Source organism: Carassius gibelio, chromosome A4 (genome assembly GCF_023724105.1).
Source record: "Carassius gibelio isolate Cgi1373 ecotype wild population from Czech Republic chromosome A4, carGib1.2-hapl.c, whole genome shotgun sequence".
Taxonomy (NCBI): Eukaryota; Metazoa; Chordata; class Actinopteri; order Cypriniformes; family Cyprinidae; genus Carassius; species Carassius gibelio.
Window position 1 is genome coordinate 20,280,794 of NC_068374.1, and position 26,246 is coordinate 20,307,039.

General features: G+C 35.1%; 1 protein-coding gene across 1 annotated transcript in view; it reads left to right on the plus strand.

Moving 5' to 3' along the window:
• Positions 1-26,246, plus strand: part of LOC127971003 (GRAM domain-containing protein 4) — a 192,411-nt gene that overhangs the window by 16,544 nt on the left and 149,621 nt on the right. Inside the window, exon 2 of the mRNA XM_052573743.1 lies at positions 15,027-15,234. Coding sequence (XP_052429703.1) covers positions 15,027-15,234 — 208 coding nt within the window. The remainder of the gene's footprint in view (positions 1-15,026; positions 15,235-26,246) is intronic.

The window sequence follows — 26,246 nt, forward strand, 5'->3', positions numbered from 1 at the left end:
GTTTTCCTGCTTGCTAAATGTTGGTCTCATTATCAATAAGTTGTATTCGCCTCAATCTGATTCAGTAAAGTCAAACCGCAGACAGTGAAGCTGCATTACTGAGTGTGAGTCCCGCGCGCTGTGAGGCAGGAACAGATGATTCCGCTTGGCCTTAAAGCCTTCCGCAAACATCCACGATCAAAAATAACAATGATTTTCGTAAAGTAATTATTAATTATTAATTATTAATTGATGATTTGTTATTATCATTATGGTCTTGTGAAAATAATAATATGGGCTGCGAGAATATAATGAATACAAAGATTACCGAATTCTGTTCAGCCGGAGGGGGTTGGGTTTTTGGGGTTAGTTATGTGTGGCTTGTGGGGGTCGAGATAAAGGTGTGAATTGCTCTTTCATATGGACAGTGTCTTATGAGGCTTTCAAAATTGCTGAACAGGTTTATATAGGACTGTTGTTTTGGTTATAGACAAAAAAAATTGGCTGTCCCCACGTAAGGTTTTTCTAGTTCTAGCCGTTCATTTGTTATATTCAACTAATCAGAGATTTATATTACATTTACAAAATCAAATATTAATATATTCCGCACTTAAGCACATGCATTAGGTTTGCCACAAAGTACGTGCAGAAGTAGCCTAATAATTGTGAAAAATGAGACATTTTAATTATTTATTAATAAACAAATGTTTTCTTGTCTGCTGCAAGATGAAATTCACAGTGCTGGCTCTCTCCGACCGAGAAATGCAACATTCACAGATTGTTGAATGTTGAATATTAATGCACCCTGTCATTAATGCGAATTAATAATTTTTGCACAAATACTTGCATATGAATATTAATTCACATTTTGCATTACAATGAAAACTATTTTTTACATGCAAATATCCAAAATGAAACCAAACAAGATTTGTAATGAAGATAAAATAAATAAGAATAAAAGCTGCACACGTGCAGTGCAAATCTTGCACATATTTTACACACCTGCATTTAAATAGCATTTTTTCATTAAATAATATGAAAGCAAGTAGGGCTGGGTGATAAATCGATTTTATAAATTAACTCGAATTTGTAATTTACTTCGGTTTGTTTGAATGAAAATTGGTTTTCTTTTTAACATCCACCGACGCACCACTCAGTTCTCCCGTAGTTCAGAGTGGCTCAACCCTCCACCACGAGTCTGACAGAGACACGCCGCTGAGCAAAGGATGAGCTGAGCGGTGTGATTCTGACTGGAGCTTCCATCAGAGTACAATTCATGCCAACAGCCCATAATATAACTGCATATTCAGCAAGAATTCATGTTAAACATATTTAGCTATGGCTTGATCAGGGTATAATGACTGCAATAGTCGAACGGGATGTTAAAGGTTATATGAGTTTGTCTGTTTCCTTTACTGATTATTTTCGGGTTAAAGCATGATTTAAACAGATAAAGCACATTCACACGCAATCGCTTTAGTAATAATGCATTCAAACAAATGTAATCTTACAGAGCATTATCAGTAGGCTATTTGATTTTGAAATCTTGAAGAAATGAATCGATCTGTTTATATAAAATAACTGACAAAAATGTACTGTTATTTTCCTCACAAACAAAATTTGCACAGCTGATGGGCTAGTATTAACAACAACAAAAAAATAATAATGATAAATAAAATAGAATAAAAAATAATAATAAAATAAAATAAAGGTCTTTCCAGCATTAAGGTAATAACAGTTTTTTATCATCTTGTCTCAGTTATAAGTTTATAACTATATTAAAACTTGTTTTGAAAAATGTCTTTGTCATTTGAATATTGATTTAAAAATTGATTTAAATCATAAATCGGATTATTTTATTATTATTTTTTAGGCCATATGCTATCGCCCAGCACTAAAAGCAATTAAAGAAGGCTCCCTATAAAATCACTTATGTTTTCAGTTAATGAAGCTCTTTTTTACATCGTGTGTATTTTGTTGATTATAATGAGAAAACTTGAGTTTAATCGTGAGGACATTTTATTAATCCGTCCATTCTTTAGAATTTCAAAGATTTAATCGTGCAGGTTTAATTTTATTTGTTTCTTGTTTTAGGCTAATTAGGAATAAATAATGAGACGAAATTATACAGTTCTTCATGTTTAAACATGCAACAATTTCTTAATCAAAGACAAATGTTTTTTCCCCAATAAGTTAAAGGACAGGTAACGAATAACAAAAATGCATGTTGTTTTATTAAAGGAAAGAATATATTTGTATTGAAAATATAAATTAAAATATAGGCATAATATATGAAAATATTGACATTTTGCATATTAATCCATGTAGCCAACCCCCCTAAAATAGGCTACCATATTTAATGCTCCAATGCAAAGTAAACCACAATTTCTTTTGAATAATATAACGCATAATTAATATAATATAAACAATACTGCACACCATTTAAATGTGTCAAATCTAAAATATGGTTTAATACCATGTAGATTAGAGAAAATATAATCACAGGTTCAGGCACAGGCTTGACATTTATCCTGCTTGAATTCGTTCTAAGAAATGCACATAAATTCATAAGTACCAAACTTTCGTCTGTGGATATTAAATATTTTAACTACAGTGTTTTCCTTTCATTTTCCCTGACTGAAGCCATCAAATCACATCAAATCAGCACATCAGCGAGGCAAATTGACATCTATTAGCGAAAATGTGCTTTGATGCTCTTGTTTGATAACTTGTGGTTAAAGCGGCACTCAGCAGTCAAAGGCTGCAAATGCACATTAAAAAGGGCCTTTTGAATGTCTACTTGGTGTACACTCGAGCGGGTTATGTTACAAAAGTTCCCTCTGTCACACCACAATCAATAGTACTGCAGGCCTTTTGCTGTCCTCCTCCAATCTGGGAGTCCGACCAGAAGAAGCTAATTGTATGTATCCAGCTCAAGCACCTGTGACATCCGTGATGTCATGCCTTTCCATTGGACAGTTTGCACACGATATTCAGAGTCTGTCTTGCCAAAGGCATGCCCCAAAGCGTTCAACACAGCATCTCGTTCCTTCGAGGAACTAGGGTTACATTCGTAACCTTGGGACGTTAATCTGGGTTCATATGGAATTGTTGGGCCTGTAAAACTTAAGCAGGACACAAATTATTTTATATTTCAAATTGTGCAATAGTTGAAACTGTTACATTGTGTCAGTTATTGAAGCACTTTTAAAATAGTGACATGCACAAATCATTTGGGAAATCCAAAAATGGCACTTCAGGGATCTCTGTGCCTTTGTGAATCTTGAGTGTATTTGTAAATGTTGTTTGCATTTCTGAATTGTGTGTTTATTTCTGAATTTTGTGTGCATTTCTGAATTTTGTATGTATTTGTGAATCTTCTGTCAGGGTGTCCGCGGGGTTTTAAAAAGTATTAAAAAGTGATAAATCAAAATGGTCAAATTTAAGGCCATTAAAAGTGTTAAATGTGGTCTCAGAGGTATTATTTTTTTCCAAATTAGGTATTATTTTTTCCAGACTATCAGGTGTCTTATTCTGATTGAAATTCTATCTGCGTTCGTGTTAGTTCGTTTATATGGGCTTTAGCATATCTGGGCACATAATCAAAGATCTTCCGTCTCCGTCTCATGCTGACGTCATATTCAGTGGTCGTTCGGCATCATCTCAGAACACTGCGCGCTCAACAGAAGTGGCTGGCTTACGTTTTATTTTAGACTTGCTTCAAGGCATATCTTCAATGACTGGACAACCATCGTCGTCTTCTTGGACAAATGCAAGTTTTCTAATAGCTGGGTTAACGACCGGTAGTACCGAGGTCCCGTTCAAACCCGGTTCTTGACGCATACAACGCTATGATTTCCGCGAAGCAGAAAACGAGTACGGAATCTCAAAATCCAGTCATGTAAATTAAACTTACATTTTAATATGGACAGTCATGGAATTTGTGAAAGCATAAATTAATCAAATCAAATCTCCATATGGACCAGTATCTGTAGTATTAAGCCGCAAAAGTTGTTTGAAATATGAATCTGTGTTCTGCGCGTCTCTGTGTGAATTAATGAATGACAGAGACGTGCAGGTTTATTTACTACATAGACTGAAGCGCATGACGCTTGCATTAATTTCAGCATCTGTTGTCTTCTCCTGTCAAAATAATCGAGTTAATTTAGAATTATTCATATTCACTTTCGAAAAAGCAGAAGACATACCGGTTTCTCCGGGGGGAGCCAAGATGGCGTCCGAGGCAGACGGAGTATTTTGCTGTTAGAGTTTATATTCGTTTTTCACACCCACTGAACGACGTTATAAATATTGATTTGATGTATTGAGTGAGGCATTGAACAACAGTGTAACAAATGTGTAATCGGTAACCTTTAGCCTTTATAATAATCTACAAAGTGACGGCCGAAAGCTACATACAGGTGGAAACTTTTCCCTCAGTTGTTTGATTTAATGGCGGAAAGGAGACGAGGGAGAAATACGGACAAAGGAAAATCTGTTTCTGGAAAAGATCGTTCTACTGACCGCACTGATAATCAAAAAATGGAAGTTATGGAGGTGCATTCATATGCTCGCTGCAGTAGTCCAGAGCTAACTCCAGTCCCGGATTCGGAGCCATGCACGCCAGATCCCAAGAAAAGTAAACCGGAGCCAACGCTTTCTGAGGTACAAAATAACATTGTGCAAATATTGGCAGAGAAAATGAATCAAAATACTGAAACCCTACATCAAGAGATCAAACAAAACCGAGAATGCATAAACTCTTTAAAAGAAGCCACTGAATATCTCTTCAAAGAGATGCATGATGTTAAGAAAGACATTGTGACGCTTAAGGAGTCGAACGAAGAACACCAGAAGAGAATATCAGAATTGGAAGAAAGAGTTAATGAAGCTGAGAGGTACCAAAGAAGGTGGAATTTAAGGCTGTACGGTTTAATAGAGCAGGAAGGAGAGAATGTCAAGCAACGGGTGATCGACATATGCCGCGCCGTGGTCCCGGAGTCTGGAGATAACTTTGCTCATCACATTGATGTTGTTCATCGCGTCGGAAGGAAAAGCGCAGAGAAAGTTCGACCGATCATCTTGAGGTTTACAGCGAGATCAGCCAAGGAGCTACTGTGGAAGAGCTCGAAGGGATCAGAATATCTCCAGTCCAGAAAGTTAAGATTCGGAGAAGACCTAACAACGAAAGACAAAGACACACGCAACAGACTTTGGCCTCAAATTGAAGCTGCACGCAAACAAGGGAAGAAGGCTTTTTTTGTCGGTGCCAAAGCTATAATCGATGGCAAAGAAATCCGTGGATAGATTATGTCTTATGTAAGCTGATATTTCAGTTTTTTGAGGTTAAGGGCAAAGGTTATCCTTTCTAAGAGACTTGAAAGTAAAATGTAACATTATACATTTGTCTACGAGTTATACGAGTTATAATATAACTTAAGCCTTATGTTGCTTTGAGTAACCTATCTTTATTTTGGTTTGTATATTAGGACTAAGCTAATTATCAAATTACTATTTTATTATTATTATTTATTTATATTATTATTATTATTATTATTATTATTATTATTATTTTCAATTGAAAAAGATAGGTAGACTTGGCATTATTTATGTCACATAATAAGGTGATTTACACAACTGTTCTTGGGTGATTGGAAAACACTTGACTTGTTTTTTTTACACTATGTCTTTATGTTTATATTCGTTCAATGTTAAGGGCATTCGTGATTTGTTAAAGAGAAAAGCTATCTTTTTATTTCTTAAAAGATTTAAGGCGGACTTTTATTTTTTGCAGGAAACTCATGCAGTAACTTCTGATTTAGTTTTTTGGAAAAATCAATGGGGTAGTGATATCTGGTTGGCTTATGGGAGTAATAAGTCAGCAGGGGTCGCAGTCTTGAAAGGAAATTATAAAGGAAAAATTCTCAAAAGTAAAGCTCATTCTTGCGGAAGATGGTTAATTTTGGTTGTGGAAGAAGAAAATAATATTTTAATTTTGGGGAATATTTATGGTGATAATTATATTCTAAAAAACAGGGTGTTATTACAAAATTTTAGAGAAGAAATTCTGGATTTCTTTAGAATATACCCAAATGCCAAGTTGATTATAGGTGGTGATTGGAATACTATTAATGATCCTTATGTGGATTGCTTTCCTCCCCGTGTTAATAGACAGTCCCAATATACTGATATATTTAATTTATGTTCCCAATTAAATTGTCGAGATGAATGGAGGCATAGGAATATTGATAAGATGGACTTTACATGGAGTAATAGGGATAGTTCTCTACAATCTAGAATTGACTTTTGGTTAACATCTGAGGAACTTGGAAATCAAGTTCAGGAGACTGACATTGTGCCTTCAGTTTTCAGCGATCATAAAATGATCCATATAGTTATTTGCCTTGGTGATACAAGAACTCGAGGATCCAAATTTAACTATTGGAAATTAAACAATTCACTTATTGAAGATATTCAGTTTAAGGATAAGGTTAAAATTGTAATAAAGAGATGTTATAATAATGCTAGAATTTCAGGTTTATATGGAACAAATTGGGAAATTATGAAATATGAAATTAGAAAATTTGCTGTCTCGAGAAGTAAGGAAATAGCCAATGCAAAAAAAAATAGAGAAAATGTTTTAATTCAAAACATAATGGATATATATGACAAACAAGTGGAAAATGAACAAGATAAAAGTATTTTAATAAAATTACAAATGGAATTAGAACAAATTTATGAACACAAAGCTAAGGGTGCTTTTATAAGGTCAAGGAGAATATGGTTAGAAAAAGGTGAATCGAATTCTAAGTATTTTTTCAATCTTGAAAGGCAAAATGGTGATTTTTCCTCTTTAAAGAAACTTCGAATTAATGATTCTCTTACAGTGGACCCAAAAGTAATATCTAATTTTGTTGCGAAGTTTTATGAAAAATTATACTCTCAAACTAATAATATAAGTAACAGTGCTCTTTTTCTGGACTCCCTTAAAAATAATGTGAAAGTTATAGATGAGCATTCTAAATGCATATGTGATCAAGACATAACTCTAGAAGAAATTCATAAAGGTATTGAAAAGCTTAAAAATAATAAAGCACCAGGGAACGATGGGCTGACCTGTGAATTTTACAAAGAATTCAAAGAAGATATTTCAGAGTTTCTTTTATGTGTCTTTAAGGAAATATTGCAAAATGAAGTAATGTTGCCAACTATGTTACAGGGATTGATTACACTGATTCCTAAGCCAGGTAAAGACCTATTAAATATAGAAAATTGGAGACCTATAACTCTTATCAATAATGATAGTAAATTACTTTCACACATATTTGCTAGTCGTCTAAAGTTAGTTTTAAATGAAATTATAGACGATTGTCAGTCTGGCTTCTTAAGTGGTAGATATATTGGTAATAACATTAGATTAATATTAGATTTAATTGACTATAATTTTCTTTTAAATGATGATAGTTATATTTTCTTTATAGATTATTATAAAGCATTTGATACTGTAAACCACAATTTTTTATTTAAAGTTCTTGATTTCTATAATTTTGGCAAAAACTTTATCCGTGCAATTCGAACATTATATAATAATTGCAATAGTTCTGTTAAACTGCCCTTCGGAACCACTCCTAGATTTAATATAGCTAGAGGTGTTAAACAAGGAGATCCATTATCTCCTCTGTTATTTTTATTGATAATGCAAGTATTGTATCTTCATATTAAAATCAATCCATTTCAAGGTATCCAGTTGGACAGTAATGTGATTAAATGTTCCCAGTTAGCAGATGATACAGCAATTTTTCTAAAAGACATAAAAGAATTAAAAATAGCTCTTGGGTGTCTTAATGAATTCTATTTAGTATCAGGGTTAGCTATAAATCTTAAAAAGTGTGAATTATTTGCTTTAAAAGAAAGACCCAGTAACTTAACTGAATGTTGTGGGATTCCAATAAAAGACCATATTACTTATTTAGGAATTAAGATATGCAAAGACCAAAAAGAAAGAATAAATCTTAATTACATTCCATTAATTAATAAAGTTCAAAAGAAATTCAACATTTGGCTAATGAGAGACCTATCTCTAAATGGAAGAGTTTTATTATCCAAATCTGAAGGTTTATCTAGACTAGTATACATTGCAATGGCTATAGACATTCCAAAACGTATTATTAATGCAATAAATAAATCTATATATAATTTTATTTGGAAAAATAAACTTCATTATTTGAATAAAAAAACACTTTGTAATCCAATTAACCAAGGTGGGCTAAATGTACTTGATTTTGAATTGTCTAACACTATTTTTAAAATCAAGTGGATACAAAATTATATTCGTTCAAAAAATAAACTATGGTATTACATCCCTAATATTATTTTTAAAAATGTAGGTGGCATTGAATTTCTTCTTAATTGTAATTTTAATATTAGTAAGCTCCCCATAAAACTTTCCAATTTTCACAAGCAGGCATTGTTGTCATGGATGATTATATACAAACACAATTTTTCCCCTCACAAATGCTTAATTTGGAACAATAAATATATTACACACCAAAATAAATCTCTCTTTTTAGTTAATTGGTTTAGAAACGATATTTTGTTGGTTTCACAACTTTTAAATAGTAATGGTCAGGTTCTTACCTATTTAGAATTTCTAGAAAAATTTTGCTTCTATATACCTATCAAAGAGTACAAGATGGTAATAAATTCTATTTCCTCAGAGCTTAGGAAATTATTAGAAAATGATGTAGATCACAAACCAAATTTAGATTTTAGTCTTAAATTGGAAGGTATAAATATAAAAGAAAAAAAATGTAATAATAATTTTCTTAGAATGATCTGTCGAATTTCCTGTGTCCCTTTAGCCATTGGTTTTTGGAGATCACAATTTCAAGATATTAATTGGAACGAGACTTTTAAGATCTCAAGACGGTTTTGTATAACAAATAAAGTTAGAGAGGTATCATTTAAAATTGTTCATCGTATTTATCCTGTAAAAGAGGTAATTGCTAAATTTTGTAAAGACATTGACTTGAAATGTGCTTTCTGTGATGAGAAAAATGAGAGTATTGAACATTTATTTTATGATTGTATCTATACAAAATTATTTTGGTGTGATCTGGTTTTTTTTGTTAAGCAAAGCACGAACATAGAATTAGAACTCAAACAAAAGGATGTTTTATTTTTTTATGAGTATGCTGTTGATTTCAAAATTTGGTATATTGTAAATTTGCTCATTATATATGGAAAATTCTTTATTCACAAATGTAAATGGGCGGGGAAAAAACCTAATTTTACTCACTTTAAAATAGAAATAGGTCACTATCTGTATACATTAAAAGAAACAAGAAATAACAAAGCAAAAATAACTGTAAATTATTTTAAAGCCCTAAATCTTGTTTTTGAATAATTTGTATTTATTTATGTATTTTATTGTTTCATTTATTATTGTTTATATTTTGATGTAATTGATACGTTATTGCCCTTGTATGTTCTTGTTCTAAAACTGCAATAAAAAAAAAAAAAAAAAAAAAAAAAAAAAAAAAAAAAATACCGGTTTCTCCGGTAGTGGGCGGAGCTAATGGGCAAATAGAAATTTCAAAATGACAAATATGCATTCATTAGGCCTAAAAGAAAATTTTTACATAAGGGCATTGTGTTAGAAATATTACTATTATTTAGTAAAACGTATGTGATACTGCTACCACTGTTGCAAAAAAATAAAAAACTTTATTTAAAAAAAAAAATAAATCTCAATATTTCTCCCATGTTTTAATTTTAATAGCAAATCCCCTTTATTTACCAAACATAAAATGTGTTTAAATTTGATAAATTAAAAGACAAATTAAATTTGGGTGAAACTTGTTTACAGTTTTTCATAATTATATAACTTGTAGAAAAACTTTAAACACAATTCTAAATAAGTATAAAGAATGGCATTGGTTTTATTTTTAGTGCTAAAAAGTTATTTTTTTTTTATTACCAAATTTTTGTGTTTTGCTTTGTTACCGAAATTGGTACCGAGAATCGTGGATTTTCACTGGTATCGGTGCCGAATACTGAAATATTGGTACCGTGACAACACTAACAGGCAGGCTTATTGTTCGGTCTATCCATTTTCTCCATTGCACATTTTATGGTATTTGTTTTATTTTTATTTACTAAGTGAAATAAATGTGCAATATGCTGTCAACATCAGTCTCTAAATCTATTATTTTTTGTATGTTATATATGTCAAAATCTGTGTAAATAATAGAAAGGTCGCTGATTAACACTTGCAATTCAGTGTCGTGATGGTTTTAAAAAATATTCTGAAGGTAGTGAAAAAGGTATTAAAAAGTAGTAAATTTAACTTAAGGATTGCTGTATATACCCTGTTCTGTGCTTTTTAAATTTTGTGTGTGCATTTGTGAATTTTGTGCACATTTGTGTATCCTGTGTGTGTATTTATGAATTATGTGTGTGCATGTATGAATCCTATGTGTGCATATGTGAATGTAGTGTGTGCATGACGCGGGAATTCACCATACAGTTGCCAGTAGCCACTGAGTTTACCACTGACAGGCCGGCGAGACATCAGTATACACACTCACCTCACTCAGCTAACGACTCACTTTCCTCAGCGAACGACTCACTTTCCTCATGCAGCGAACGACATGTGCTGAATCCCAATTTGCCTACTTATGCTACGACCTAAAAGTATGTACTTTTTTTGTGAGGAAAAAGTACATACTTTTGTGTGTGTAGCAAAAGAGTATGCATGTTCTGGAACATACTTCGATGACGTCATGCAACGTGAACGACAACGTGGTTGCCTAGTTACACAGACCACAACTGTTAACGTTTCATTCATTCTTTATGTCCAATAAAATGTTATTTACTATTCCCATCTTTTTTCTCATCGTTTTTTTTTCACAATACATTTTACAATGTGTTCTTCTACCAAGTTGAAGAGTGAAGAAGCAGGGCTGCGTCGTCGTAGAACCAAACGCAGGTCGTTTGCGAGGCGGCTGGTTCTGACGTTCATGTGCAATGTGTGTAACGAAATAAAATATAACTTTAATTAGGGTTAAACATTTGAATTCTTACACTTCTTACACTTCAAAAGCATCTCAGCTGCTGCACCCGGCTGCCATGTTTACATCACTGCAAAGCCATCGCAAAGCTCCTCCCTCCCGTACGCAATGTGTTGTGGGCAATATTAGCACTTTGAGTGTGCATTGATCTGCACTTCGAATTCAAACCGGAAATAGTAGACCATCCGGGTATCTTTGGAATACTCTTTTCAACATACTACGATTTGGGACGTACTAATTCTAGTTTCGCATACTATTTAGGACGGATAGTATGCGAATTGGGACTCAGCATCACTTTCCTCAGCAAATGAATCACTTTCCTCATCGAACGAATCACTTTCCTCATGCAGCAAACGACTCCCTTTCCTCAGCGAACGACTCACTTTCCTCAGCGAACGAATCACTTTCCTCACGCAGCGAACGACTCACTTTCCTCAGCGAACGAATCACTTTCCTCACGCAGCGAACGACTCACTTTCCTCAGCGAACGAATCACTTTCCTCACGCAGCGAACGACTCACGCAGCTAACGACTCACTTTCCTAAGCGAATGACTCACGCAGCGAACGACTCACTTTCCTCACGCAGCCGGCGACTCACTTAAATTTGTGCATCCGGAGACACACTCTCCGCAGCTGGCGACCCACTTTCCGTAGCCGGAGACTCACTTTCCTCACGCAGCAGACCACTGACTCTCTCTTCATGTAGGGACCGGATATTATAATTAAAGTGACTTCTATATTACATCCAAAAGAATATTTAGATATAATATTTAAATATTCGAAAATGTGTACATTTCAATAAAATGAAATAATTGTCTATTGCAAATTTGTGAATGCATGGTTACCTTTTTTTCTGCAGTCACAAGGCTATACTGAGATATTAAAAAAAAATCAATATTTTATAAAACATAATGAAAAATAAACCTGAACTATAATCTAAACATCTGTATTTTCATACAATTTCATTAGGCTAATAAATAAATTATGTTTAAAAAAATATGATATAAACTATTATAATATATAGTGAGAGCTAAGCTAAACAATAAAAAAAATAAAAAGGCACAGGTTAGAAAAACAGCTAAAACCCCAGAGCAAACAGCTAAAACCCCAGTACTACGTTTTTATAAACTGTGGACCCCAGGAAACGTTACTTAAAAAATAAATTATTAAGCTTTTAACCTTTACTGTAATTTAATTTATATCCATATGTATATTAATATTATATATTCTAATTTATTTATACATTTATCAAAATTGTAAAATTGTTTTAGGGGGATAGAGTCTTTTTCTTTTTCGGGGGGCGGGGGTGAATGGAATCAGCCGTTTTGAACGAAAAATTAGATTTGAATGATTCAATAAATACTTAAACCATGAATTTGCTGTCACCTACTGCCAGTTTTATTGTCATCATTATTTATCAAGGTGCCAGCACTAGTCTACTACCAGCACAAAATCACTTTTAGCAAAATATTTACCAAAAATTGATCAGAATAAAAAATAAGGCAAAATTTTCAATAAAACGTTTTTAAAAATTATGATTTTGTAATTTGTAATCATTATGTAAAATTAAGCTACAGGACCAAGAAAAAGACTCTATCCCCCCTAAAACAATTTTAAAATTAGACCACTGTATAAATAAATTTAAATATATAATATTAATATATGTATGAATATAATTTATTTTATTTTTTTATTGCTTAGCGCTCTCACTATATATTATTTATTATTATTATTATTATTTATTATTATTTATTAGCCTACTTATTTATGAAATTGTATGAAAATACACGTTTAGATTATAGTTCAGGTTTATTTTTTATCAAGTTTATTTTTTATTATATTTTACAAAATATAGATTTTTTTAAAACATCTCTGTATAGCCTAGTGACTGCAGAAAAAAAAGTTAACCATGCATTCACAAATTTGCAATCGACAATTATTTCATTTTATTGAAATAACAGATTTTTGAATATTTAAATATTATATCTAAATATTCTTTTGGATGTAATATAGAAGTCACTTTAATTACAATATTCGGTCCCTACATGAAGAGAGAGTCAGTGGTCTGCTGCGTGAGGAAAGTGAGTCTCCGGCTGCGGAAAGTGGGTCGCCGGCTGCGGAGAGTGAGTCTCCGGCTACGCAACGTGAGTCGCAAGCTGCATGAGTAAATTGAGTCGTTTGCTGCGTGAGTCAGTCACTGAGGAAAGTGAGTCGTTCGCTGCGTGAGGAAAGCGATTCGTTCGCTGAGGAAAGTGAGTCGTTCGCTGAGTGAGGTGAGTGTGTATACTGATGCCCCCACGGCCTGTCAGTGGTAAACTCAGTGGCTACTGGAAACTGTACGGTGAATTCCCGCGACAAGTCAGTAGCCTTAAGGCCGTTTCATAGTCAACGCATCTGTACGCATACGTGTCCCCGAGGCTACGCATCGTTACGCTTCGGCCGCCATTATGCGTCGGTGCGTAGCCAAATGTGTCGTCCTAGTTTTTGATACTCGATGCGCCGATGCACGTAATACTATGCGTTGTCGGTGGGGGCGACATTGCAAGTATTGTACATTAATTCAAGTATATTGTGTTTACAGAAGAAGAAGGTTTGAATACAATGGCGGGCGAAGAGGAAAAATTATGCGAACTTATACGTATTCATCCACATTTATACGATAGTTCATCAGCAACAGAATACACTCCTCTTCAGTTGCCATTGTGATCTGAATGTCACACGACCCGACTCTACTAATATCACCCGACTCTACTACCCCCCTGTTGCATGAGCGGTGTATTGCATACACTCATCGCCCATGACGTTTGCGTCCACTGTTTAGACTATGAAAGGGAGCGCGTCGCTCGCGTTGCTTGCTTGCGTTTCTCCCGTTGACTATGTAACGGCCCTTATTTTTGGACCGGTCCGCACGCCATATTTTAGCTCCATAGTCCTAATCCTAGCCGTAAACCTAACCTATAACAATGACTCATATCACAAACAATGTAATCTTTGCATTAAAAATGACATAATTGATCGAATGACACTTAACGACAGTTGTTATAAACATGCATAAAACTTCCTTCATATTTATGACATGTCATGTCATGATTATGAAGGTGTCATGTCAGTCTTAAGCACCCCCCTTCAAATAAAGTGTTACCAGATGTTCTTTTGGCTTTGGTCTTCAGAACAGAAGCATTTTCTGCTTTAAAAGGTCAGCCCTTTTAAGAGACTACTGAGAATATTCATTCACATGGTTTTGTGAAAATCATGAGAATATGAGTGTGTGTCAGTTAGGTGACTTCTGGGTAAACATTGATTAAATAACATATTTATTTATATATTTCCATAGGCTTTTAGTTGGCATCTGTAAATGTTTTAACGACATGTTTACTTTTTACAAAAAATCATTCATTGGAGTTAAAAAAAATATTTTATATAAATTTAATTGTATTAATTTATTAAAATTATAGTCAAAATCTTCCATTTACATTTAGCTGACGTTTTTATCCAAGGCAACTTACAATTGCTATATATGTCAGAGGTCGCATGCCTCTGGAGCAACTAGGGGGTTAAGTGTCTTGCTCAGTGACACATTGGTGTCCCACAGTGGATTCAAACCCGGATCTCTCACACCAAAGGTGTGTGTCTTACCCACTGCGCTTACACCATTATATTTTCTTAAGTATTTTCTTATATTTTCAACGTAGTCGACATGAGCATTAGCCAATTCCAGTAATCTCAAATGAGCCAAAAATTGACTAATTAAATTGACAGGATGATATACAGTACTGTATCAGACTGTCAGTATTATTGGCTCACTGTAAAAAAGTGACTTTACATCTTCATTATTTGTTAGTGAGATTGCTCCAGCAGGTTTGCAGTGCAACACCTGTGTCCTCTTTAACTATTTGTTAAGGTTTTCTGTAAAATGTTTACTTTTTGATTGTACTTAATTTTTTATTTTATTTTTTACTCTATTGACACTGCAGAGCTGCCATACGTAATGTTAAGGTAAAGCCTAAAGCAGCTGTGTTGAACATGCTAAAGCGGCTGGACAAAATAAGATTCCGTGGTCCAAAGCGAGATGACTTCCTGGATCTACCCGAGTCACCCACAGGATCAGACACTGAATGTAGTGATGACATGCTGCTGAGACCTCAACCTTCAATACGAGACAATGACGAGCAGAGAGACCCTGTAAGTAAATGCAAACACTCTCTTGTCATTTGACAACTATGTTTGTTTCTGTTGAATACAGTTAGTACAAAGGACTCATTTAAGAGCTTTTATTTTTTTAATACATGTGTCAAAGGGATAGTTCACCCAAAAATGAAAGTTTTATGTTTTTCTGCTTACCCCCAGGGCATCCAAGATATAGGTAACTTTGTTTCTTCAGTAGAACAGAAACCACATTTTTTTACTCAGGCAGTTGCAGTCTATCAGTCTTATAATGTAAGTGGATTGGAATTATGGCTAAAACATTCAATAAAATAATATAAAAAAATATACACAAACAAAACTACATTAAACCCTGTGGCTCCTGATGATACATTGATGTGACACAAAATGATCAGTCTGTGCAAGACTCTGAACAGTATTTATATAATTTTTCACCTTTGATTCATGCAATGTCCAAACTGAACGCGTTCTCAGCAGCAGGGCATGAGGCATCTTCTTCTTCTTGCTTTATGGACAATCACAGATTTATAAGTCCATTACCACCACCTATCTCTCAAGTGGACCATTGACACTCTTATTTAGAAGGTTTAATTTGCCTTTTTTCCTGTATTTTTGTATTTTATTTTTAGCTTTATTGTGTGTTTTAGCTGTGATTCTTATCCACTTACATTTATTAGACGGATTGATTCCAATGGTTTGAGTTAAAAATCTTGATTTGTACTCTACTAAAGAAACATGGTTACCTAACCTTATCTTGGATGCCCTGGGGGTACGCAGATAAACATCAAATTTTAATTTTTGGGTGAACTATCCATTTAAAGTAGGTTTCTTACAAAACCTAGATAGCTGCCTACATAGATAACAGATATCATAGGTTTGTGTTCAACAATACAACATTATGCTGCCTTCTAAGATAATGTTGACTTGGACTGGGAGTCTTATTTTAGGCCAGGGTTCTCCAAACTCAGTCTTGGAGAGTTGGTGTTCTGCAGAGTTTAGCTCCAGCTTGCCTTAACACACTAGTGATGTGTCGTTCGTGAATAAATAGTTTTTTTTGAACGAATAGTATTTTTTGAACGAATCTTTTAGGTGAACGAATCGTTTTCATTCACGTAAGCCACTGACTCATATTTCTCGTTCACTGAAGTTCTTTCTCCATCGTAGCATGGCACTATTAGCAGCGCATGTGCAGCTCGGTGAACCGGGTAGCTCTGTGAACTGTTTCATCCTGTCAAAGAGTTACTCAAACAAGAGCCATTAGCCTTCGAGTATGACATGTGACGGAGCATGTGATTTGTTGAATGTAGTGAACGAATACACCCTTCACTGAACGAGTTTCATATGAGTCTGAACGAGATCTAGAGATATCGTTCGTGAATGAAATGACTGAACTGGTGCATAGCTTATCTCGTTCATGAGTGAAATGAATGAAAGTATACCGGGTCAGTTGGCCATTTAGCATGTCAATCTCATAAAATGCAAAGCTCAGTTATAGCAGGGTATATACAGCAATCCTTAAGTTAAATTTACTACTTTTTAATACCTTTTTCACTACCTTCAGAATATTTTTTAAAACCATCACGACACTGAATTGCAAGTGTTAATCAGCGACCTTTCTATTATTTACACAGATTTTGACATATATAACATACAAAAAATAATAGATTTAGAGACTGATGTTGACAGCATATTGCACATTTATTTCACTTAGTAAATAAAAATAAAACAAATACCATAAAATGTGCAATGGAGAAAATGGATAGACCGAACAATAAGCCTGCCTTTTAGTGTTGTCACGGTACCAATATTTCAGTATTCGGCACCGATACCAGTGAAAATCCACGATTCTCGGTACCAATTTCGGTAACAAAGCAAAACACAAAAATTTGGTAATAAAAAAAAAATAACTTTTTAGCACTAAAAATAAAACCAATGCCATTCTTTATACTTATTTAGAATTGTGTTTAAAGTTTTTCTACAAGTTATATAATTATGAAAAACAGTAAACAAGTTTCACCCAAATTTAATTTGTCTTTTAATTTATCAAATTTAAACACATTTTATGTTTGGTAAATAAAGGGGATTTGCTATTAAAATTAAAACATGGGAGAAATATTGAGATTTATTTTTTTTTTAAATAAAGTTTTTTATTTTTTTGCAACAGTGGTAGCAGTATCACATACGTTTTACTAAATAATAGTAATATTTCTAACACAATGCCCTTATGTAAAAATTTTCTTTTAGGCCTAATGAATGCATATTTGTCATTTTGAAATTTCTATTTGCCCATTAGCTCCGCCCACTACCGGAGAAACCGGTATGTCTTCTGCTTTTTCGAAAGTGAATATGAATAATTCTAAATTAACTCGATTATTTTGACAGGAGAAGACAACAGATGCTGAAATTAATGCAAGCGTCATGCGCTTCAGTCTATGTAGTAAATAAACCTGCACGTCTCTGTCATTCATTAATTCACACAGAGACGCGCAGAACACAGATTCATATTTCAAACAACTTTTGCGGCTTAATACTACAGATACTGGTCCATATGGAGATTTGATTTGATTAATTTATGCTTTCACAAATTCCATGACTGTCCATATTAAAATGTAAGTTTAATTTACATGACTGGATTTTGAGATTCCGTACTCGTTTTCTGCTTCGCGGAAATCATAGCGTTGTATGCGTCAAGAACCGGGTTTGAACGGGACCTCGGTACTACCGGTCGTTAACCCAGCTATTAGAAAACTTGGATTTGTCCAAGAAGACGACGATGGTTGTCCAGTCATTGAAGATATGCCTTGAAGCAAGTCTAAAATAAAACGTAAGCCAGCCACTTCTGTTGAGCGCGCAGTGTTCTGAGATGATGCCGAACGACCACTGAATATGACGTCAGCATGAGACGGAGACGGAAGATCTTTGATTATGTGCCCAGATATGCTAAAGCCCATATAAACGAACTAACACGAACGCAGATAGAATTTCAATCAGAATAAGACACCTGATAGTCTGGAAAAAATAATACCTAATTTGGAAAAAAATAATACCTCTGAGACCACATTTAACACTTTTAATGGCCTTAAATTTGACCATTTTGATTTATCACTTTTTAATACTTTTTAAAACCCCGCGGACACCCTGTATAGGTACTGTGCACATATGTTTGTTTTCATATTTAGCATCCAAAACATAACTCCACGTTTAATCCCCGATTTATGAATGTGAATAATATACGAACTGTCTGACAAAACAATTAAAATGGTAATTATGCAAGAAAACCTTGTGCTTTGTTCATATGAACAACTTAATTAGACTTTATATATTGAATGCGATTATGCACACATTTTAATAAACAACAAGTGAATACGTTCGTTGACTTAAGACATAAGACACTATTTTTCACCACCGGCTGGCATATTTTGTGTAATACGAAGGAATGGTCACTGAACGAATCAGTGAATGAATCTGAATGAATCAGTGAACGAATCTGAATGAATCATTTTGGTGAACGAACTGTAAGGGAAACAGGTCAATTTAGCTCAAAGGGAATCATTTAAGATTTTAAAGGGAATTTGAACAGAATCACTGTTTCACGGCTGATCGCTGAGACACCCTGCGATTCACTGAACGAGCCGTTTAACATCAAATCTGCGCTGGATATTAATATCCAAAGTATAGTGAAAACACTATCAATTAGCACAGTCACAAGATCGGCAGTTTAAGAAATTAACTTGTAAGCACAAAAAACACAAGATACTTCTCTTTTCAATATGAATAAGGCTTTATTAGATAAAACTAAGACATATAAACTAATCTAACACATAAAAGCACGCATTCACACAAGTTGCAGGAAGATCAAAAGTTAGGGAAAGATGAGTTTAAGAGAATTGAAATATGGAATCCCAAGTTTACAGCAATATGTGAAATTGCATATGAACAAGCATCAATCACTTAATTAACCCTCGCATTGAGTTCCTCAATGAGGTTAAAATTATATTAGATACACCAGCACAAATGTCTGAAGGTACATTGCCTGTGTAAAATTGTCGCTGATTGGCTGGAAGTTCAGTAGTCATTGAAGTGACGTCTTGGGAAGCCCGTGGTGGGGCGTTGGCTGAAGGTGCAGAGTTGTGTGGCTGGTTGAAGTTGAACGGGCAGTCGTTTACAAAACTTAAATCAGAACACGAAACTCTCAAACGGAAAAGAAAAAGAAGTAAAGTTTGACGAGACTAGGTTGTGTTTCTTCTCATAGTGGCTAAATAGCAGCAGGCGTGCAGGCTGAAGCACGCTGGAACCACGCAAAGAACAGTGATGACAAACAGCATGGCTAAAAGCTAAAGCTAAGAAGCAAAGCTAAAAGCTAAAAGCATACTAAAGCAGGCATGACTAATAGCAGAAGCAAAGCTGACAACTAAAAGCAGACATGACTAATAGCAGAAGCATAGCTAGAGACTAAAAGCCAGATTTTATGGTGTCCTAAGTATTTAAACTGGCCTGTTGGCCACACCTCAAATGTTTTCTTGACCAATCAGATATTGTCTTGTCTCGGGGGTATCATAAATCATATAAATAAATCTTATCTTATCAAGCATGTGGTCCGAATTTTTCCACTCTTGCAGGGTCTAATTTTGGACATGATTCCTATAACAAGAATATGATACGTTTGACAAATAACTGATTGTCAGGACTATTTCAAGCAAGCAGATTTGATTACATCGATACTAGACATGTATCCTTAAGCTATCACATAGTTATCAAAAGACATACACAATAAGAAATTATAACATGATAGTCAAATGTGTGGGTTACATATAAATCAATATGGATTTAAGCGATGGACTGATATTCATTTAGAAGTCATTTTGGAGTTCATTTTGGTCCATATATATGTAAGAAAAGACAGTTTCTTTGCCATTCTCTTGACAAAGATTTCTGTGGAGACCAGAGGTTCAAAGGCTCCTCCCCCTAAGGAATTTCAGTCTGGTTCTGCTGGGTTGGGGAAGTCAAAAGATCTTGTGTAGTACTCTCATGGGTTTACACATGATGTCCGGCGTTGCTTATCAATTACGAACAACAAATTTGACATCTCTTCTCCGAATTGAAATTGTCAATAATTGTTCTAGTGGTGTTAATGTTGAAAGCTGTTCTGTGAAAGCGTTGGTTGGTTGGTTATCTTGCTTGGGACTTGTGGCACAGAATGTTTTATGACTTCCTGTTGCCTTACTGAGGAATTCAGCTCGTGTTTCAGCCACAGCCCTGATCAACTGTTTAATTTGTCTGGTTCGAGTCATCTTTGCTACAGAACTGAAGATGAACGAATCTCTTGAAAGAATCATAATTTCCACCACTACTAGTAGAACTTAATCTTAATTAGCTTGTTCAGGTGTGTTTAATTAGAGTTGGAGCTAAACTCTGCAGGACACCGGGACTCCAGGACTAAGTTTAGAGACCCCTGTTTTAGGCCCTCAATAGCCATGTTCCTGCTGCCAGGCCAAAAGCGGGCGTGCTTCTGTATGCCAGGGCTAGTTGCATTTCCACTGTCACCCCTTACGAAAAATACGTTTATTCAAGTGTGTTATTAGTATACTTCTTTTAAACTAAAAAATAGTAAGTATGCTTTTAGTTTACTTTTTATGTACTCCTCAGAAATATACTTAAAATGACTTTTTTAGTCTAAATATATTTGAGCTATACTCCTAGAATTCGTGTTTTCATTGCTATACGGTAGAGGGTGCTATTAGTACATATCTTCTGTAGAGAATTCCCAAAAAAACACAAGTGAAGAAGAAAGAAACAACAGATATACTAACACATGTAACACGATCATCTGACATGAAAGAGCATCAAAACTAGTGCTGGGCGGTTTGAACAAAAATGTATATCATGTTTTTTTTTCTAAATTATGTTTCACGGTTTATGATGTTTTTTTTTGGGTTTTTTTTCATGCATAATCAGGTGTACAATGCAATTTCTGCTGGTTGATATCCCAAGATGTGCTTTTAGCCTGACAGCACTTGCATAAAATGGTTGTTTGGTCGACGTCAGATTTTTGGAAACCAAAAACCCTCCAAACAACAGACCAGGCTCCTCTTTTTTTTCTTCTGTGTCATGTGTTACTAGTTCTGCAGCATCCATCTTTCCTGTAACGCATGTTTCACACATACTCCGCCTGCAGTGCATATGCAGTCCACAGCACAGTTAGTTAGACATTAGTTTAAACTCAATAAATATGAACAACACATTATTCATGCATTTGTTATATACTTACTTCTAGGTTTGCATAATGAGCTGCTCAAGCAAGCAGCAAAACATTTAAACACAATAATTAGCTTACTTTTCTTGTTAAAATATTTAAAATTAAATCACCACAGACAGAAACAGTCTCATGCCTTTTGCATTTAAATCTTTATCACAAGCAATCCCACAGGTCTTAATGGAGTTAGTTTTATTGCCTTAAGAAAAGTGAATATATATACATTGTTTTCCTTGTTTATCTAAAAGTGCACTTGTTTTGGTTTTAAACCTAGGTAAAAACCCATGTGTAGCGTGTGAAACAGCTTTAATTAGTATACATTTATTGTGAAATGACTGCATTTCCGTGTCAATCCATGTAAATTTTTCCCGTGAACAATGCACTTTCACTTTAATTCAGCGCCTGCAGTACAGCAAAAATAGACTCAGTAAATGGTCGCTGCACTGCTGCAGACGCACCGCTCCTTGAACGCACTGATGGACCGCAACCTCGTGCAGTATGAACGCTGTAATCCATTAAACATGGGTGCTTAAATAAATACGCACTGCAGACAGAGTATGTGTGAAACAGGTGTTATAAGTAACACCAGAGCACTACTGTGTTTAATCAATCAATCAATCACCTTTATTTATATAGTGCTTTAAACAAAATACATTGCGTCAAAGCACTGAACAACATTCATTTGGAAAACAGTGTCTCAATAATGCAAAATGATAGTTAAAGGCAGTTCATCATTGAATTTAGTTATGTCATCTCTGTTCAGTTGAAATAGTGTCTGTTTTTATTTGCAATCAAGTCAATGATATCGCTGTAGATGAAGTGACCCCAACTAAGCAAGACAGAGGCGACAGCGGCAAGGAACCGAAACTCCATCGGTGACAGAATGGAGAAAAAAACCTTGGGAGAAACCAGGCTCAGTTGGGGGGTCAGTTCTCCTCTGACCAGACGAAAACCAGTAGTTCAATTCCAGGCTGCAGCAAAGTCAGATTGTGCAGAAGAATCATCCGTTTCCTGTGGTCTTGTCCTGGTGCTCCTCTGAGACAAGGTCTTTACAGGGGATCTGTACAGTATTGTTCAAAATAATAGCAGTACAATGTGACTAACCAGAATAATCAAGGTTTTTCATATATTTTTTTATTGCTACGTGGCAAACAAGTTACCAGTAGGTTCAGTAGATTCTCAGAAAACAAATGAGACCCAGCATTCATGATATGCACGCTCTTAAGGCTGTGCAATTGGGCAATTAGTTGAATTAGTTGAAAGGGGTGTGTTCAAAAAAATAGCAGTGTGGCATTCAATCACTGAGGTCATCAATTTTGTGAAGAAACAGGTGTGAATTAGGTGGCCCCTATTTAAGGATGAAGCCAACACTTGTTGAACATGCATTTGAAAGCTGAGGAAAATGGGTCGTTCAAGACATTGTTCAGAAGAACAGCGTACTTTGATTAAAAAGTTGATTAGAGAGGGGAAAACCTATAAAGAGGTGCAAAAAATGATAGGCTGTTCAGCTAAAATGATCTCCAATGCCTTAAAATGGAGAGCAAAACCAGAGAGACGTGGAAGAAAACGGAAGAAAACCATCAAAATGGATAGAAGAATAACCAGAATGGCAAAGGCTCAGCCAATGATCACCTCCAGGATTATCAAAGACAGTCTGGAGTTACCTGTAAGTACTGTGACAGTTAGAAGACGTCTGTGTGAAGCTAATCTATTTTCAAGAATCCCCCGCAAAGTCCCTCTGTTAAAAAAAAGGCATGTGCAGAAGAGGTTACAATTTGCCAAAGAACACATCAACTGGCCTAAAGAGAAATGGAGGAACATTTTGTGGACTGATGAGAGTAAAATTGTTCTTTTTGGGTCCAAGGGCCACAGGCAGTTTGTGAGACGACCCCCAAACTCTGAATTCAAGCCACAGTACACAGTGAAGCATGGAGGTGCAAGCATCATGATATGGGCATGTTTCTCCTACTATGGTGTTGGGCCTATTTATCGCATACCAGGGATCATGGATCAGTTTGCATATGTTAAAATACTTGAAGAGGTCATGTTGCCCTATGCTGAAGAGGACATGCCCTTGAAATGGTTGTTTCAACAAGACAATGACCCAAAACCCACTAGTAAACGGGCAAAGTCTTGGTTCCAAACCAACAAAATTAATGTTATGGAGTGGCCAGCCCAATCTCCAGACCTTAATCCAATTGAGAACTTGTGGGGTGATATCAAAAATGCTGTTTCTGAAGCAAAACCAAGAAATGTGAATGAATTGTGGAATGTTGTTAAAGAATCATGGAGTGGAATAACAGCTGAGAGGTGCCACAAGTTGGTTGACTCCATGCCACACAGATGTCAAGCAGTTTTAAAAAACTGTGGTCATACAACTAAATATTAGTTTAGTGATTCACAGGATTGCTAAATCCCAGAAAAAAAAAATGTTTGTACAAAATAGTTTTGAGTTTGTACAGTCAAAGGTAGACACTGCTATTTTTTTGAACACACCCCTTTCAACTAATTGCCCAATTGCACAGCCTTAAGAGCGTGCATATCATGAATGCTGGGTCTTGTTTGTTTTCTGACAATCTACTGAACCTACTGGTAACTTGTTTGCCACGTAGCAATAAAAAATATACTAAAAACCTTGATTATTCTGGTTAGTCACATTGTACTGCTATTATTTTGAACAATACTGTATCTGGGGCTCTAGTTGTCCTGGTCTCCGATGTCTTTCAGGGCAGTAGAGGTCCTTTCTAGGTGCTGATCCACCATCTGGTCTGGATACGTACTGGATCCGGGTGACTGCAGTGACCCTCTGATCTGGACACAGACTGGATCTCGTGGCCACGGTGACCTCGGAACAAGAGAGAAACAGACAAATATTAGCGTAGATGCCATTCTTCTAATGATGTAGAAAGTACGGTGTTATGTGAAGTGTTTCCGGTTCCGGTTTACCTAATTAATGCAGCCTAAAAATCCTTTAACGGCGTGTCACAGTCGCTGCTTAGAAGTGCAACATCGTAAAGGGTCCGTCTAAAGCAGTGTCACGCAGCCGCTCCACAGCATTCCGACCAGCTTTTTGTTCAAAATTATATTTCTTATTTTTTTATGAAACACATTATTGGTTAAAAAAAAATAATACATGAAGCTGGAATAAAATGTTTTTGTTTACAAGCACATTTCTTAGTTTTTTCTTTGGATGTTTTGTATGTTCAGATATTAATGTAACAAAATATATACACATTAAAACCTAAATAGGTACATAGTAGTATATATAATGCATGATGTAAAGTTCACTTAAGTATACTTGCAGTATAAAACTACTAGACTAGTAGTTAACTGAGACTATACTTCTAAGTGTGCAAAGTATTTAATTAGTAAACTATCAGTAAACCTTTAAGTTCACTTTTAGTGTAACTGTAGTACAAACTACAAACATAGTGGAAAACTAGTAGTGTACTCAAAGTTTGCTACTGTTATAGTTAAAGTATACTTTTATATACTAGAAAGTTGGCTAATTTAGTCCCAAGGAGTATTGAAACAGTACACTTACAAGTGTACTACTAGAAAACTGATATTTGTGTACTACATAAAGTATACTTAAAAATATACTTGGTATTTTTTGGTAAGGAACTTCCGGGGGGCTTTATCGTGCATCGCATTCCAGTGGCTAATGACATGAAAAACAACCTGCAGCAACAATGTTAAAGTAGCCCAATTCCACTGCGGACTTGACAACACTGGTGCTAGAGGTCTGAGGCCCGACAGTGAAAAAAAATGGCATAGGTGGCCCCTTTGCTCAACCAACATCGTCAAATTTATGACCCAACATTCTATACCAAAAAAGGAGGAAAAACATGAGGGCCGATGTAGTTAAGAAAAATATAGATTGCGAATATGTTTTATACAGCACTGGAACAAATAAAACAGTTTGTCACCTTTATCTTTATAGCTCTTTATACAATACAGATTGTGTAAAAGCAGTTTTAAAGTGAAAAATGTGTGCTAATAATCCAAGAAGACAATAGAAAACAGTCATTGTTGATTCAGTGATGTTATCATCTAGCTCAGTTCGGTTTTCTTCCACCACTCTTACCTTGTGCTATTTCTATGGTGCATGTTGTTGCCTAGTGTTTTAAAATATTTCCATGACAGTTAGAATGTTGTGTTAAGAAGGTCACACACCAGACGAGAGGCATAGCACAATGCTACATCTTTAAAATTATGATTATGCCACTTAGCATCTGTCCACAGCATCCAGCTACACCTATGGAGGCAATTCATAAAGAATGCTACTGGCATAGTTCTCCATTAAATTATATTTGTCCCAAATAATTATTGCACATACTGACTTGTGATTGTAATTTTCACCAAAATTTGTGGTGACTTTGTGTGGCTGGAATTAAAGCTGCTGTAGGTAACTTTTGTAAAAATATATTTTTTAAATATTTGTTAAACCTGTCATTAGTTCCTGACAGTAAAATATGAGACCGATAATCTGTGAACAAATCAAGCTCCTCTGGCTCCTCCCAGTGGTCCTATTTGCAGAAAGTCATCCGCTCCCGGTAAGAATCAACCAATCAGAGCTTCGGTCCGTAACTTTGTTTGTGTTCAAAATGTAGAAAAATGTATAATAAGTGAGTACACCATGAATCCATTTTCCAAACCGTGTTTTTAGCTTGTCCTGAATCACTAGGTGTGCACCTATAATAAGTGTTTATATTCGGACTATTTTAGATTGCTTCGGGGGTACCGCGGTGGAGTAACCCAGTATCTTTGTGATTCT